This window comes from Camelina sativa, chromosome 8 (assembly GCF_000633955.1).
Source record: "Camelina sativa cultivar DH55 chromosome 8, Cs, whole genome shotgun sequence".
Lineage (NCBI taxonomy): Eukaryota > Viridiplantae > Streptophyta > Magnoliopsida > Brassicales > Brassicaceae > Camelina > Camelina sativa.
In genome coordinates this window covers 17,289,827-17,307,736 of record NC_025692.1, presented here as the reverse complement: position 1 = coordinate 17,307,736, position 17,910 = coordinate 17,289,827, and the positions used below count along the sequence as shown (strand labels likewise).

The 17,910-nt window shown below is 32.7% G+C and overlaps 3 protein-coding genes across 3 annotated transcripts; all 3 read right to left on the bottom strand.

Moving 5' to 3' along the window:
• Positions 247 to 2,360, bottom strand: LOC104709631 (protein IQ-DOMAIN 1-like). The gene is made up of 5 exons (XM_010426209.2): positions 2,229 to 2,360; positions 1,874 to 2,113; positions 1,218 to 1,502; positions 984 to 1,109; positions 247 to 612 (listed from the first exon to the last, which is right to left on the bottom strand). The coding sequence occupies exons 1-5, from the start codon at positions 2,337 to 2,339 to the stop codon at positions 247 to 249; spliced, it is 1,128 nt and encodes a 375-aa protein (XP_010424511.1). The 5' UTR covers positions 2,340 to 2,360.
• Positions 3,150 to 4,945, bottom strand: LOC104709630 (protein IQ-DOMAIN 1-like). The gene is made up of 5 exons (XM_010426208.2): positions 4,814 to 4,945; positions 4,459 to 4,698; positions 3,803 to 4,087; positions 3,569 to 3,694; positions 3,150 to 3,197 (listed from the first exon to the last, which is right to left on the bottom strand). The coding sequence occupies exons 1-5, from the start codon at positions 4,922 to 4,924 to the stop codon at positions 3,150 to 3,152; spliced, it is 810 nt and encodes a 269-aa protein (XP_010424510.1). The 5' UTR covers positions 4,925 to 4,945.
• Positions 7,412 to 9,791, bottom strand: LOC104709629. Its single transcript, XM_010426207.2, has 3 exons — positions 9,660 to 9,791; positions 9,305 to 9,544; positions 7,412 to 7,435 (listed from the first exon to the last, which is right to left on the bottom strand). Exons 1-3 carry the CDS (start codon positions 9,768 to 9,770, stop codon positions 7,412 to 7,414), a joined length of 375 nt encoding a protein of 124 aa, XP_010424509.1. The 5' UTR covers positions 9,771 to 9,791.

The following is a 17,910-nucleotide window of genomic DNA, read 5'->3' as shown; positions in this document are numbered from 1 at the left end:
TAATACGTCGAATGATAATATAAAGTCTAAAGACTTGTGTAATAAAAATAAAAAAACCTCGTGTCCCAAATGTTTATATCTAGGCAAAAAAAACAAAAATCAATTTCTTGATAAGTTTTATTGTTCTTTTTTCAAATAGCTTAAATTCTGTAATTTAATTTAATAATGAATTCTTAATAACATTAAAAAAAAGTTAATACCATCTTAAACGTTTAGTTTAAGTTTAATCAAAATTGATTATCTCTTTCAACTCTCTTGCTTGATTTGTGTGTACATACAAAACAGTTTCGCGTACGTCCAAAATAAAGCAACAGTTACACNCGTAGCCGACATGTAGTTTGGCTGCACCGAGGAAGGTGAACACGGTATCCTAGGACTAGCTGATCTCACCATAACGGATCTTGAAGCTCTGCACGACGGTGGAGTCGTTGGATACGATCTTTGATGATGATGAGTGTTTAATTCAAGTGTCTTGATTTGATCTCTAACGTTTGTAGAGTTGGTGATTGTGTCGTCCCATTGCTTTGTAGCCATCCAACGATCAAGCCATTGTGTTCTCTCTAGAAGCTCATCGTCACCGGCTGATTGATTCCGGTACGACCGACTCCGAATCTTTCACATAAACCGGGTAAATTAGTATCATTTTACACGATATTTTAAAATAAAATATATAAATTTTAAGGTCTGAATTTTTTATCAATTTTTTTATTTTCAATTGTTAACAAAATAGTGTAAAATCTAGTTGACCAATTTTATTTTGTTTTCAATATATTTCCTTAATTTTGAAATATTTTCAAAACAAATAAAAACAGTTTTTTCCCTAAAGAATTCGAATTATTGGATTTTCTTGGTAATTAATTTAACATTTCAATCAGGTTTTTTTTCAAATGTTATTAAAATCAATTTCCATATTTAGTCAAGTTTAAAAAAAAAACTGAACTACATAAGGTTTGCAATATTCATGTTGATGCCATAAAAAATACCTGATTAGAGAGAGCAAGTGCTTGTGCTTTCTCACGTTTAATAGCAATCTCTAACTTCTTCTGCAAAATAGATTCTGTTTCTTCCGAGTCAAATTCATTGTTGGTGCATCTACTCATATCCCTCGACTGCAAAAAAACAAATAAACAAAACAAAAACAGACAATTTAATGGTCAGCACATCACAAAGAAACAAAAAAATTAAGATGTGTGTTTTGTATATTTTCACTCACTAACCAGAGATCTACGGCTACGGATGTCTTGAAGATATGTTTTGGTGTCCCAAAAACCGTTAGATTCAGCGAACATCGAGTTACGTCTTGCTTCAATGTTATAGTTACGGGATGGTGATGATGATAAGACTCTTGACCGTTGTTGATGATGATTAAGTACTTGATCTTGAACTCGAACCAAAGCTTTGATGCATCTTAGAGTAAGTTTGGCTTGGTTTCTTACATTGTTACCTCTCACTAATGCTTGTAGCTTCACTATCCCTCTCAATGCCCGTAATGCTCTCCTCGACTTTTTCAATATAAATGCAAATATTAGACATACATAAATTCCAAATTTGTCATTTAAAAAAAAAAAAAAAAGGAACTCATTTAGACATATAACATAAAATCTTTACCAATGTAAATTTAATAAAATGTATGACCAAAACAACCACTATCCCATGATAATTAATAATCTGACAATTTTTTATATATTTTTTGACAAATTGTTTGACAATTTTAGAACTCTTTTTATAGAGAAATTTAGAACACATTAAGAACATATAACACAAAAAAATTAACCAAAAATCCTAAAAACAATATTTTACGAATTTCAAAATATGCAAATGTAAATGAACAAAACTTTCCTAAAAATAAAATAATAAATTTATATATACTTACGAGGTAGCCTCGGAAAGCTGTCTGAATAACAATGGCAGCACAATGACGTCTAATAAAACCCGGAGGTGCCTTTAGTTTAACGATCTCGGCGACAGCTTCATCCACGGCGGAGACATTAACCGCAGGTTTCTCTTCCTCCACTGTCTCCACCGTAAGAACCTTACGGACAGTGTCTTCTACTACAGAATTTGTAGTTTCGAGTTTGGTCTTTCTAAATATCCATCCTTTCTTTTCATTTTTCTGCAAATAGCACAATAAAATAAAATAAAAAACGAAACTATTGCGTTAAAAACTCCGATTAGTAGACAAGTTTCCAAGTGGTAGTTAAAAAACAGCAGAGAGTTGAAATTAAGACCTTGTAATCAGTTTCTTTCTTGTGAGTCTTCTTGTGATCTGAGTCTTTTGATGGTGACCAGAGAATCTTTTTCACGGCCGTGAACCATGACGTTCCGTTCTTCTTAGCCATCTTAAGTTAACGTTTTCTAAAACTGACAAACCAGAGAGAAAGAAAAAAGTTATGTAACTACTCAGCTAAGTGAAGTTGATGCTCATGTAAGTAAAGTAACTACGAGACTCAGGAAGTTAACATGAATGTGTGTGTATATATATATAGTATACACGACGAGAATAATAAATAATGAGTTAATTTGGTAATTCTTTATATATATATATATATATATTTATTTGGTTAATATTAATTTACCTATTAATAAAGATATAGTAACAATAATTAATACGTCGAATGATAATATAAAGTCTAAAGACTTGTGTAATAAAAATAAAAAAACCTCGTGTCCCAAATGTTTATATCTAGGCAAAAAAAACAAAAATCAATTTCTTGATAAGTTTTATTGTTCTTTTTTCAAATAGCTTAAATTCTGTAATTTAATTTAATAATGAATTCTTAATAACATTAAAAAAAAGTTAATACCATCTTAAACGTTTAGTTTAAGTTTAATCAAAATTGATTATCTCTTTCAACTCTCTTGCTTGATTTGTGTGTACATACAAAACAGTTTCGCGTACGTCCAAAATAAAGCAACAGTTACACATTCTCCACTGAACATAAAGTAGAAATAAGAACAGCTGTTGATGAACTACTAATGATGATTATGATAAAAACAAAATTAATTAAATTAAGTAATAGACTAAAATGTTGTGATGATATTATTATATAACAAAACAAGGGAGGCATCAGAATGGTTGCAGCTTTTGGGTAACGTTACGTTGATATATTAATTGGCAAGTGCACTTGCACAGATGTTACATGGGATTATTAAANATCGTCACCGGCTGATTGATTCCGGTACGACCGACTCCGAATCTTTCACATAAACCGGGTAAATTAGTATCATTTTACACGATATTTTAAAATAAAATATATAAATTTTAAGGTCTGAATTTTTTATCAATTTTTTTATTTTCAATTGTTAACAAAATAGTGTAAAATCTAGTTGACCAATTTTATTTTGTTTTCAATATATTTCCTTAATTTTGAAATATTTTCAAAACAAATAAAAACAGTTTTTTCCCTAAAGAATTCGAATTATTGGATTTTCTTGGTAATTAATTTAACATTTCAATCAGGTTTTTTTTCAAATGTTATTAAAATCAATTTCCATATTTAGTCAAGTTTAAAAAAAAAACTGAACTACATAAGGTTTGCAATATTCATGTTGATGCCATAAAAAATACCTGATTAGAGAGAGCAAGTGCTTGTGCTTTCTCACGTTTAATAGCAATCTCTAACTTCTTCTGCAAAATAGATTCTGTTTCTTCAGAGTCAAATTCATTGTTGGTGCATCTACTCATATCCCTCGACTGCAAAAAAACAAATAAACAAAACAAAAACAGACAATTTAATGGTCAGCACATCACAAAGAAACAAAAAAATTAAGATGTGTGTTTTGTATATTTTCACTCACTAACCAGAGATCTACGGCTACGGATGTCTTGAAGATATGTTTTGGTGTCCCAAAAACCGTTAGATTCAGCGAACATCGAGTTACGTCTTGCTTCAATGTTATAGTTACGGGATGGTGATGATGATAAGACTCTTGACCGTTGTTGATGATGATTAAGTACTTGATCTTGAACTCGAACCAAAGCTTTGATGCATCTTAGAGTAAGTTTGGCTTGGTTTCTTACATTGTTACCTCTCACTAATGCTTGTAGCTTCACTATCCCTCTCAATGCCCGTAATGCTCTCCTCGACTTTTTCAATATAAATGCAAATATTAGACATACATAAATTCCAAATTTGTCATTTAAAAAAAAAAAAAAAAGGAACTCATTTAGACATATAACATAAAATCTTTACCAATGTAAATTTAATAAAATGTATGACCAAAACAACCACTATCCCATGATAATTAATAATCTGACAATTTTTTATATATTTTTTGACAAATTGTTTGACAATTTTAGAACTCTTTTTATAGAGAAATTTAGAACACATTAAGAACATATAACACAAAAAAATTAACCAAAAATCCTAAAAACAATATTTTACGAATTTCAAAATATGCAAATGTAAATGAACAAAACTTTCCTAAAAATAAAATAATAAATTTATATATACTTACGAGGTAGCCTCGGAAAGCTGTCTGAATAACAATGGCAGCACAATGACGTCTAATAAAACCCGGAGGTGCCTTTAGTTTAACGATCTCGGCGACAGCTTCATCCACGGCGGAGACATTAACCGCAGGTTTCTCTTCCTCCACTGTCTCCACCGTAAGAACCTTACGGACAGTGTCTTCTACTACAGAATTTGTAGTTTCGAGTTTGGTCTTTCTAAATATCCATCCTTTCTTTTCATTTTTCTGCAAATAGCACAATAAAATAAAATAAAAAACGAAACTATTGCGTTAAAAACTCCGATTAGTAGACAAGTTTCCAAGTGGTAGTTAAAAAACAGCAGAGAGTTGAAATTAAGACCTTGTAATCAGTTTCTTTCTTGTGAGTCTTCTTGTGATCTGAGTCTTTTGATGGTGACCAGAGAATCTTTTTCACGGCCGTGAACCATGACGTTCCGTTCTTCTTAGCCATCTTAAGTTAACGTTTTCTAAAACTGACAAACCAGAGAGAAAGAAAAAAGTTATGTAACTACTCAGCTAAGTGAAGTTGATGCTCATGTAAGTAAAGTAACTACGAGACTCAGGAAGTTAACATGAATGTGTGTGTATATATATATAGTATACACGACGAGAATAATAAATAATGAGTTAATTTGGTAATTCTTTATATATATATATATATATATTTATTTGGTTAATATTAATTTACCTATTAATAAAGATATAGTAACAATAATTAATACGTCGAATGATAATATAAAGTCTAAAGACTTGTGTAATAAAAATAAAAAAACCTCGTGTCCCAAATGTTTATATCTAGGCAAAAAAAACAAAAATCAATTTCTTGATAAGTTTTATTGTTCTTTTTTCAAATAGCTTAAATTCTGTAATTTAATTTAATAATGAATTCTTAATAACATTAAAAAAAAGTTAATACCATCTTAAACGTTTAGTTTAAGTTTAATCAAAATTGATTATCTCTTTCAACTCTCTTGCTTGATTTGTGTGTACATACAAAACAGTTTCGCGTACGTCCAAAATAAAGCAACAGTTACACATTCTCCACTGAACATAAAGTAGAAATAAGAACAGCTGTTGATGAACTACTAATGATGATTATGATAAAAACAAAATTAATTAAATTAAGTAATAGACTAAAATGTTGTGATGATATTATTATATAACAAAACAAGGGAGGCATCAGAATGGTTGCAGCTTTTGGGTAACGTTACGTTGATATATTAATTGGCAAGTGCACTTGCACAGATGTTACATGGGATTATTAAATAAAACCATTAATGTAGTAATATAGTAAATGAAAGATTTTGACGGTCCAAGATGACATTGTAAACAATCACAAGCCACAGACTTTAATGTCTCGTTGTACCAAGAATCCAAAGTTCCCAAATGATTTAATATTTTAAACTTCTTGTGTTTAGTTGTAATTTGCTCTCTTCATTGGCGTCACTTGTGTAAAAGAATCCAGTGACTACATTTCTTCTTCGTAGATTGAGAAATTGAAAGATATTATACAACTTGGGTGGCTAGAGAATGTAGTCTACAAGAACTCTTGTTTTCTTGGATAAGAAATCTTATTATAGTGACTATAATAAGATTTATTGATATGTTATTTAACCAAACTAATAAATTTTATGGAAGTAAAAACATAAACTATGTTATTATTAACTTCCATTAGAAAAAACTTACTGATACATTCATTCATGTAATGACCAAAAAAATCTATGTTTGATAAATTATGTTAAATATAATTATAAAAAATATATGTCCGGATATACACATATATTTACGAGATTTTTAAGAGCGATTATAAATCTCGATTCGTAATTTTGGTCGATATCTATTAAACTCAAATTGTTTAGAATCAGGTTATAAGTTATAACCATTAATTACCAAAATTGTGTGGGTTTTCTAGAGCAAAAAACAAGCCAAAAGTTGCAACAAAGAATTACACAGCAAATTGTACTTTATTCATGATCATGGATAATACAATTCACCCTATTCCTATCACTATCAGAAATCATTATCTAAGGTTCTACTACCAACTTAGAATTTGGATTTAGTTAGGCGTTTAAAGAGTGGTTATTAATGCTAACTAAACCTACAAATTACGGATGTAAAACTCAACAAAAAAAAAATCCTCATGCATACATGATAGATACGATACGAATACGACGATAATAAAAACGAGGCGTGCAAATGAAGGACGACAAGACCTCGAAGACTACAAAATAATGGTTTTAGCCAAAATACAATTTTGAACTGAGATTCTTTGATTTTTATTTTAACTTTTTATATAGCATCAAGAAAAGAGTATCATGAGTGAGTGAGTTTTTGCTTGGACTAGTCAAAACCTCCATGTCTAAAAATTATTGGCAGTGAACTTTTAGACACATTTGGTAATGGTTTTTGATAAAGCTCTTAAGAATTATTTAATTTACCGATAAGATTTTAATTCTTTCGTAATTCATGAACTTCCATCTTTTGTAATGATTTTTTTTTTATTAATGATGTACCTCTTTCAAGTTCTTTCTCTATAACGGAATGTAAATTAGAAAACCCTAACAATAAACTAAAATTATGCTGTCCATATTTGGTAATGATGTAGAGATATATATAGTCCATACACAGAATCAAGATGAACATCGTTAAGGATTTAAAGTTACATAGAGTTTAGATAATTAATATGTACTAATATAAATCAATTCGAGCATTGTTTTCATATAGAGGAATATTTTTTTGTCACTATTATTACCTATTAGGAGGAATTAGAAGGTGGGATTTAGATTTAGCATTAGAGGATAGAGGATAGAGGATAGAGGCTAGAGTGCATGATGAATCCATGCCCATGTGAGTTAGTGGTCTATAAATTTCATAAAGTGAACAATAAATAATTTTTAGGTATATTGAAATTAGTTGTTCAATTATTACTGACATTTGTTTAATTAGTACGATTAGAGTACACCTATAATCTCAGGGCAATAAAGTCATTAACATTGACCACATAATGGGACCTGAATAAGGCCTGAGCCAATACGGCATTGTCCTACTCTCTGCGCCTATCAATAATTGTTGTTGTTTTCTGCATAACTATTCTTTTCCAAAAACTTTAATTTCTAATTTAAGGACACTAAACAGTACTGTGTATTAATCAGTTATGGGCTTGTATTTATATCATCACTAATGGACTGAAGTGGCTTTAAGTGAGTTTAGGCTTTGCTTACATCACTATCTCACTAGGTTTAAAGCCTTGTTTTAAAATCGATCTCAGCACCCGTGTTAATCGCCAGATACACGCTGGGCAGCTCCTTACCGCCGGGATTTTACCCTAATCGGCCAATAAAACAGGAAATTTTTTTTTTGAAGATCTTTGAACTTCTAATTATGATTTTTTTTCATAGATCTATTATTTGAAGGTTTAAACTATAATAATAACAAAGTACGACGACTAATAGTTGAAAAAAAAAAAAAAGACAGTTTTAAATTAGGATTTACAGATCCTTGCAGGTCGACATACATAAGGAAGACGACGAGGGCATTTTTGTCATTTTATTTTTATTAAAAAAACTGTAAAAATAAAACGCAAAATGAGAAAGTGGGACTCCAACTCACGATCTGTGGCCATAAATACATACTAAAACCGCTGTACTAATGTTAACTTTTGGTAATATTTTACAGAATTAATATATTATACATATATATAGATAAAACTATTAAAACTAGTCCCCGATTAATCCTCGATTTAAATCTAATTTTTCGATTAATCGTTAGGTTCTCCTTCAACGCACGACTAAAGCCTAACGATTTAAAAAAAAGGGTCTAAAAAGGAAAAAAGTTAATAATTAATGTGTTGATTCTCGATTAATAAAATAAAAACTAAACAAATATGAAATTAAGAAGACAAGACCGTGTTGTCTAATCAAGAGATATATAGCCTAAAAAGTAAAAACATTCAGTGATTATAGTGCATGTTGGGCCGAGACACTTTAAAATTTGGTTGTTTTTCGTAGTACGGGAATTCAAGTTGGAATTATGAATTTATGAATATACATATCCAAATGAGAGGCATCAAGCAAATTGAGAATCGAAATCAAAACCAATTGAAATTTAACAGGTGTATACTAACTAAACAAATTTTGTGGTTTATGCAAATAGCTCCTCTTATAACCGCAGTTTTGATAGTTGATTTCAGATGAGTTTATTAGTAGATGAAGTTTTAAAGATTGTTAGAATTTTAAGTTTTCACTCGTTATGTAATTTTAAGTTACCAATTGTTCACCCCAGCTGTTCTCTTTTTAGCATAATCTCCGAGATTCTTTCTCTTAATGGCGTTGAATTCGATTGACGTCGTTGGGAAGCTGCTCCTTTGTCTCGCGTTCTCCTTCGCTACCTAAGCTTGCTCTTTTTCTGTTTCTGCGATGAACACACTGGAGGTTCATTGAGTCTCCACTCAGCTAATCCGGTCATGCTTCGGTTTCATTCTTCCCCCGTCTCTTTTGGTGGTTTCTCTAAGTGATTTGATTCTCACGTGTTTCCAACCATTCATTGCCAAATCTGAGATCTCNTTACCAATGTAAATTTAATAAAATGTATGACCAAAACAACCACTATCCCATGATAATTAATAATCTGACAATTTTTTATATATTTTTTGACAAATTGTTTGACAATTTTAGAACTCTTTTTATAGAGAAATTTAGAACACATTAAGAACATATAACACAAAAAAATTAACCAAAAATCCTAAAAACAATATTTTACGAATTTCAAAATATGCAAATGTAAATGAACAAAACTTTCCTAAAAATAAAATAATAAATTTATATATACTTACGAGGTAGCCTCGGAAAGCTGTCTGAATAACAATGGCAGCACAATGACGTCTAATAAAACCCGGAGGTGCCTTTAGTTTAACGATCTCGGCGACAGCTTCATCCACGGCGGAGACATTAACCGCAGGTTTCTCTTCCTCCACTGTCTCCACCGTAAGAACCTTACGGACAGTGTCTTCTACTACAGAATTTGTAGTTTCGAGTTTGGTCTTTCTAAATATCCATCCTTTCTTTTCATTTTTCTGCAAATAGCACAATAAAATAAAATAAAAAACGAAACTATTGCGTTAAAAACTCCGATTAGTAGACAAGTTTCCAAGTGGTAGTTAAAAAACAGCAGAGAGTTGAAATTAAGACCTTGTAATCAGTTTCTTTCTTGTGAGTCTTCTTGTGATCTGAGTCTTTTGATGGTGACCAGAGAATCTTTTTCACGGCCGTGAACCATGACGTTCCGTTCTTCTTAGCCATCTTAAGTTAACGTTTTCTAAAACTGACAAACCAGAGAGAAAGAAAAAAGTTATGTAACTACTCAGCTAAGTGAAGTTGATGCTCATGTAAGTAAAGTAACTACGAGACTCAGGAAGTTAACATGAATGTGTGTGTATATATATATAGTATACACGACGAGAATAATAAATAATGAGTTAATTTGGTAATTCTTTATATATATATATATATATATTTATTTGGTTAATATTAATTTACCTATTAATAAAGATATAGTAACAATAATTAATACGTCGAATGATAATATAAAGTCTAAAGACTTGTGTAATAAAAATAAAAAAACCTCGTGTCCCAAATGTTTATATCTAGGCAAAAAAAACAAAAATCAATTTCTTGATAAGTTTTATTGTTCTTTTTTCAAATAGCTTAAATTCTGTAATTTAATTTAATAATGAATTCTTAATAACATTAAAAAAAAGTTAATACCATCTTAAACGTTTAGTTTAAGTTTAATCAAAATTGATTATCTCTTTCAACTCTCTTGCTTGATTTGTGTGTACATACAAAACAGTTTCGCGTACGTCCAAAATAAAGCAACAGTTACACATTCTCCACTGAACATAAAGTAGAAATAAGAACAGCTGTTGATGAACTACTAATGATGATTATGATAAAAACAAAATTAATTAAATTAAGTAATAGACTAAAATGTTGTGATGATATTATTATATAACAAAACAAGGGAGGCATCAGAATGGTTGCAGCTTTTGGGTAACGTTACGTTGATATATTAATTGGCAAGTGCACTTGCACAGATGTTACATGGGATTATTAAATAAAACCATTAATGTAGTAATATAGTAAATGAAAGATTTTGACGGTCCAAGATGACATTGTAAACAATCACAAGCCACAGACTTTAATGTCTCGTTGTACCAAGAATCCAAAGTTCCCAAATGATTTAATATTTTAAACTTCTTGTGTTTAGTTGTAATTTGCTCTCTTCATTGGCGTCACTTGTGTAAAAGAATCCAGTGACTACATTTCTTCTTCGTAGATTGAGAAATTGAAAGATATTATACAACTTGGGTGGCTAGAGAATGTAGTCTACAAGAACTCTTGTTTTCTTGGATAAGAAATCTTATTATAGTGACTATAATAAGATTTATTGATATGTTATTTAACCAAACTAATAAATTTTATGGAAGTAAAAACATAAACTATGTTATTATTAACTTCCATTAGAAAAAACTTACTGATACATTCATTCATGTAATGACCAAAAAAATCTATGTTTGATAAATTATGTTAAATATAATTATAAAAAATATATGTCCGGATATACACATATATTTACGAGATTTTTAAGAGCGATTATAAATCTCGATTCGTAATTTTGGTCGATATCTATTAAACTCAAATTGTTTAGAATCAGGTTATAAGTTATAACCATTAATTACCAAAATTGTGTGGGTTTTCTAGAGCAAAAAACAAGCCAAAAGTTGCAACAAAGAATTACACAGCAAATTGTACTTTATTCATGATCATGGATAATACAATTCACCCTATTCCTATCACTATCAGAAATCATTATCTAAGGTTCTACTACCAACTTAGAATTTGGATTTAGTTAGGCGTTTAAAGAGTGGTTATTAATGCTAACTAAACCTACAAATTACGGATGTAAAACTCAACAAAAAAAAAATCCTCATGCATACATGATAGATACGATACGAATACGACGATAATAAAAACGAGGCGTGCAAATGAAGGACGACAAGACCTCGAAGACTACAAAATAATGGTTTTAGCCAAAATACAATTTTGAACTGAGATTCTTTGATTTTTATTTTAACTTTTTATATAGCATCAAGAAAAGAGTATCATGAGTGAGTGAGTTTTTGCTTGGACTAGTCAAAACCTCCATGTCTAAAAATTATTGGCAGTGAACTTTTAGACACATTTGGTAATGGTTTTTGATAAAGCTCTTAAGAATTATTTAATTTACCGATAAGATTTTAATTCTTTCGTAATTCATGAACTTCCATCTTTTGTAATGATTTTTTTTTTATTAATGATGTACCTCTTTCAAGTTCTTTCTCTATAACGGAATGTAAATTAGAAAACCCTAACAATAAACTAAAATTATGCTGTCCATATTTGGTAATGATGTAGAGATATATATAGTCCATACACAGAATCAAGATGAACATCGTTAAGGATTTAAAGTTACATAGAGTTTAGATAATTAATATGTACTAATATAAATCAATTCGAGCATTGTTTTCATATAGAGGAATATTTTTTTGTCACTATTATTACCTATTAGGAGGAATTAGAAGGTGGGATTTAGATTTAGCATTAGAGGATAGAGGATAGAGGATAGAGGCTAGAGTGCATGATGAATCCATGCCCATGTGAGTTAGTGGTCTATAAATTTCATAAAGTGAACAATAAATAATTTTTAGGTATATTGAAATTAGTTGTTCAATTATTACTGACATTTGTTTAATTAGTACGATTAGAGTACACCTATAATCTCAGGGCAATAAAGTCATTAACATTGACCACATAATGGGACCTGAATAAGGCCTGAGCCAATACGGCATTGTCCTACTCTCTGCGCCTATCAATAATTGTTGTTGTTTTCTGCATAACTATTCTTTTCCAAAAACTTTAATTTCTAATTTAAGGACACTAAACAGTACTGTGTATTAATCAGTTATGGGCTTGTATTTATATCATCACTAATGGACTGAAGTGGCTTTAAGTGAGTTTAGGCTTTGCTTACATCACTATCTCACTAGGTTTAAAGCCTTGTTTTAAAATCGATCTCAGCACCCGTGTTAATCGCCAGATACACGCTGGGCAGCTCCTTACCGCCGGGATTTTACCCTAATCGGCCAATAAAACAGGAAATTTTTTTTTTGAAGATCTTTGAACTTCTAATTATGATTTTTTTTCATAGATCTATTATTTGAAGGTTTAAACTATAATAATAACAAAGTACGACGACTAATAGTTGAAAAAAAAAAAAAAGACAGTTTTAAATTAGGATTTACAGATCCTTGCAGGTCGACATACATAAGGAAGACGACGAGGGCATTTTTGTCATTTTATTTTTATTAAAAAAACTGTAAAAATAAAACGCAAAATGAGAAAGTGGGACTCCAACTCACGATCTGTGGCCATAAATACATACTAAAACCGCTGTACTAATGTTAACTTTTGGTAATATTTTACAGAATTAATATATTATACATATATATAGATAAAACTATTAAAACTAGTCCCCGATTAATCCTCGATTTAAATCTAATTTTTCGATTAATCGTTAGGTTCTCCTTCAACGCACGACTAAAGCCTAACGATTTAAAAAAAAGGGTCTAAAAAGGAAAAAAGTTAATAATTAATGTGTTGATTCTCGATTAATAAAATAAAAACTAAACAAATATGAAATTAAGAAGACAAGACCGTGTTGTCTAATCAAGAGATATATAGCCTAAAAAGTAAAAACATTCAGTGATTATAGTGCATGTTGGGCCGAGACACTTTAAAATTTGGTTGTTTTTCGTAGTACGGGAATTCAAGTTGGAATTATGAATTTATGAATATACATATCCAAATGAGAGGCATCAAGCAAATTGAGAATCGAAATCAAAACCAATTGAAATTTAACAGGTGTATACTAACTAAACAAATTTTGTGGTTTATGCAAATAGCTCCTCTTATAACCGCAGTTTTGATAGTTGATTTCAGATGAGTTTATTAGTAGATGAAGTTTTAAAGATTGTTAGAATTTTAAGTTTTCACTCGTTATGTAATTTTAAGTTACCAATTGTTCACCCCAGCTGTTCTCTTTTTAGCATAATCTCCGAGATTCTTTCTCTTAATGGCGTTGAATTCGATTGACGTCGTTGGGAAGCTGCTCCTTTGTCTCGCGTTCTCCTTCGCTACCTAAGCTTGCTCTTTTTCTGTTTCTGCGATGAACACACTGGAGGTTCATTGAGTCTCCACTCAGCTAATCCGGTCATGCTTCGGTTTCATTCTTCCCCCGTCTCTTTTGGTGGTTTCTCTAAGTGATTTGATTCTCACGTGTTTCCAACCATTCATTGCCAAATCTGAGATCTCAGAAAGTCCCTCCCCTCGAAGTCAATCCATCACCTCTCTTCTCCTCAGATCCAGATCCCCTCATTAAGCAGTTTGCTTGGTTGCAGTTGGACAGGAGCTCCGTTTTGACGTTGGAGTTGTGAAAGATCTTGACAAAACCCCATGACCCAAGTTTTGTACTTCATAAATCCAGGTATGTTCCAAATCTTCCTTTGTATTTCCGTAGCATACCCTTGTGTCGATCCATGGAATCATTTATCCGAAGACTGCAATTGGAACATAATCAATCATTGATGCTCTGTTCTAACAAAGTTTATTTGAGAACCCTGCTATTTTAAATGTTTATGATCACTACCTGTTACTGTCAAAGATTGAAGAGGACTGGCATTATGACCCTACCTATATGGAGTGAATGTTACCGGAGCTTACCCGTTACAGTTGCTTCCTAATTTATCTCAAGTGCAAATTTGCAATATTTGTTCTGAACGTGAAGCTCTAGGAAGATCGGCATTATAATCTTCTCTCCAAGGAGAGGAGGTTACCAAAGCCTTCCCACTATTCTCTACATACCTTCCATGTGCCTCGAGTATTGTCAAGTACAAGTCATTAAAGTCATGAAGTTTGTTCCCCCTTGCCAAAGTCTGAAGAGTATTGACATTATGACCATAGCTCCAAGGAGTGTGGTTACCAAAACCTCCTCAAGCAAGCCATACCCGACTTTAACCCTCCAATCATCCTCCTCACGACAAGATCAATCCATCATATCTCTCGGCTATAGAAATCCTCTCAACGTCCCAATGCAATTTTAATAAGTACCATCTACCATATTTTCTTTGTGTCTGCGAATGTGGCGTAAACTCACCTTGACTTAGTTTGTGGTTTATTGCTTCATTGCTCAAATCTCCAATACCTCTTGGACATGTTTGTTTATTTACCTATCTTTTCTTTGGAAAACTTTTAACCCTTGTAACTTTGTTATCTTGGTTGATTAAATGAAAGTAAGAACAGTTTGTCCAAAAAAAACAAAAAAAAATTCACTCGTTTATAAGCTCAAACATTTAATTGAATTCACTTTTATTGTTTGTGGATTTTGTAACACTCGTGAACCAAAACTGTGTGTTTTTGGGGAGGGTGTCGATCGACACCAAGGGTGGTGTCGGTCGACACCAATGTTTTCTGATTCGACCAGATTGAGTTATTGATCGATTTGGTTTAGGGAAAAACCATAGAACCTGACTATTAAGTGAGAAAATGACCTAGGTCGTGTTTTATTGTTGTCTCGCCGCTGAAACAGAGAAAAACAGAAGAGAAGAGTTTGTTCTTGAGGTTCTAGAGAGAGATTGTGAGATTTCAAGGCTTTGTGGGTGAGATCTTGCTGTGGGAGTGAGGATTCAAGGCTAGGATCGTGTGGGAAGCTTGATGGTAGTGTGGATTCGTTCATTGTTGGTCAGAATCTTCCTGCAAAGAGGTGAGTTCATGAGCATGGCTGATCTAAGCCTGTGATTCCTTGTTCTTGCTTGTTTGTTGCTGTTTTTGTGTGTTTTCTTGCTGGGTTTGGATTGCTATAGGTTCTTATGGACGTATATGGCTTGGGTTTTGAGTATTGGGCGATTTGATGGAGTTTGGGAGCAATATTCGACTCTCGGCTTCGTGCGGATCGCGGTTGCAGAGGTAGTGTCGATGTCGGTCAACACCAGTGAAGCGGCATCGATCGACAACGTGGGGTAGTGTCAGTTGATACCAAGAGCCAGTGTCGGTCGATACCAAGAGCCTGTGTCGGTCGACACCTCCCTTCCAGCGAGATGATGTTCGTTTTCCTAGTTTGTATGTTTGTTTGTTGATTATTTATGAACATTGGTATCACAATTGCTTGTGTGTATAGCCTAGTAGATGGGAGGATTGCCTCACTGAGTGTTTATCAAATACTCATGCATCTCAATTTGTGTTTGTGGTGCAGGTAAAGGCAAAGTGTGATCATGGAATCAAGGCAATGAAAAAGAGGATGTTCTAGGGACTTGATTGGATGTTGTCTGGCATTGCTAGGTTGCTAGAGTTGGATCATTAGAAACATTTCTAGGTTGCTGGTTTCATGATTCCTGTTGTTTGGTTATTGGATTATTGTTATGGTTTAATATTGGTTATTTTGATATGATCATGAGACCATCCAAGACGACCCTTGAGTCTTGCTCAACACAAACGAAGTCAAAGATCAACTCTTCCTGCCAAATTGCTATTTGGGATACATTTTACCGCATCTAGAGCATATCTCGAAGTTGAATCAGTCCAATCAGAGTTTAGGTGAAGGAGTTATTCATTTTACAAATCAGGTGAACTCATGGCTACACGACTTAGACCTACGAGCATTCAAAGGAGGATTCCGACCAAGCCAGAAGTATTCAAGCTATGAACAAAACTGTTCTGAAATCTTGATCCATCCTAGAACCACTGAGAATTGGAAGCATGTTAAAATCAGTTCATACTTGAAAGATATTGATATTTCAAGTCAATGGATCTGTTCTAGTTCCAGTTTCGCGTCTAAGACAAAGATCGTGTTACACAGACCAACTCAGCATCAATTTCGACACGAAATCAAATTAAGGATGTCAATGGATCTCTTACGTTTCCAACAAGCTCAAGAACACAAGATTTGGCCAACAAGCCACATAGTTACGTCCCATTTGCCAAAGGAGGTGAATCTAGTTCTTAACTTGATGAGTTTCAGGTCCAGGTTGTTTAAGAGCTTCCATAATTATGTTTGGCAACCAGGAATTGTTACAACTAAGCCCAAGATGAAGAAATGATACAGTACAAGTTGTTTCTCATCAGAAAGTTAGATCAAGGAGTCAAAGAGATAAAATATCAAAGAGGTATTTAATGGACTAATTCAAGAGATTATGGGCAATGAGAGCATGAGAAATGATATTGGGGATGATATCTATCAAGTCCAGCCCAGTTCGAGCCTAATTCAAGTCCAAGAAAGCCCGAAATAATCATTTTATTTTGTGGTCAAAGAGGGGTGACGAAAATAGAGATACATGCACCTAAAGTCACTTTGGAGGAAGGGATACATGCACAAGAATTGGGTCTTCATTCAACCATCTATCTTAATTGTTTTTTTTTAGTTTCAAGACTAGTTGATACCTGGCTTTGTTACCAAGTTTTCTTATCCTATATAAACTCATGTAAGAGCAACGAAATAAAAAACCAACTTTTTTATAAAACCTTTTTTTTTTTGAGTGATTCTCTTCTGTTCTTTTTGAACAAAACCGATTGCTTGGTGTGATTCCAACAATCAAAACGACTACTTGGTGTGATTCCAATAGTCAAAACCCGATCTCCTTGGTGCGAGGCTGAGAGATCCGATCTTTTTTGGTGTGAGGCTGAAAGATCAAACCGGTATATCAAAAGTCTTTCCGCAACTCTTGTGCAACCATTCATTCCACCATCCTTATTCTTGAGGCTTCCTTGTCTTTAGAATCAATGTGTCTCTATCTACCAACTCGAAGGTGTCGAATCCTTGGGAGGATCATATTATATTTACCATTGGATATTTATTGGTTATTGGTAATTGTTATTCCGATGTTGGTTGTGATTGTGGTTAGGTGGCTAGTGGGTATGGGACAACTAGTTGTAGTTATTTATTATTATTATTTATTATTAAAAAAAAATGGATCGGGTCGTTTCAGTTTGGTATCAGAGTCCTTACGGTTCTAGATTTGGGTTCACTAGGCTTTGTGCTGTAGATGTTTGGGATTGCATGTCTTGATTGATCATGTGAGTTAGTAGTCAATTGTGTGTGGCATGGAGTCCTAGAACATCCTCTTCGAGCCTACAGTGTGATTCCACGGTGAGTTTATGTTTTTGTGTTATGTTAATTGTGTGCTTAGCCTTCTGTTCATGGTAGTGCAGATGGTTAGAGGGGGTGCTGTTGTTGGTCGTGGTCGAGGACGCGGACGTGGTCGTGGACGCGGATGTGGTCGTGGTAGGGGCAGAGTCCCAGCGGTTAGTGAGAATGCGGACCAGAGTGTGACAGCTGAGGGTGTTGGCGAGT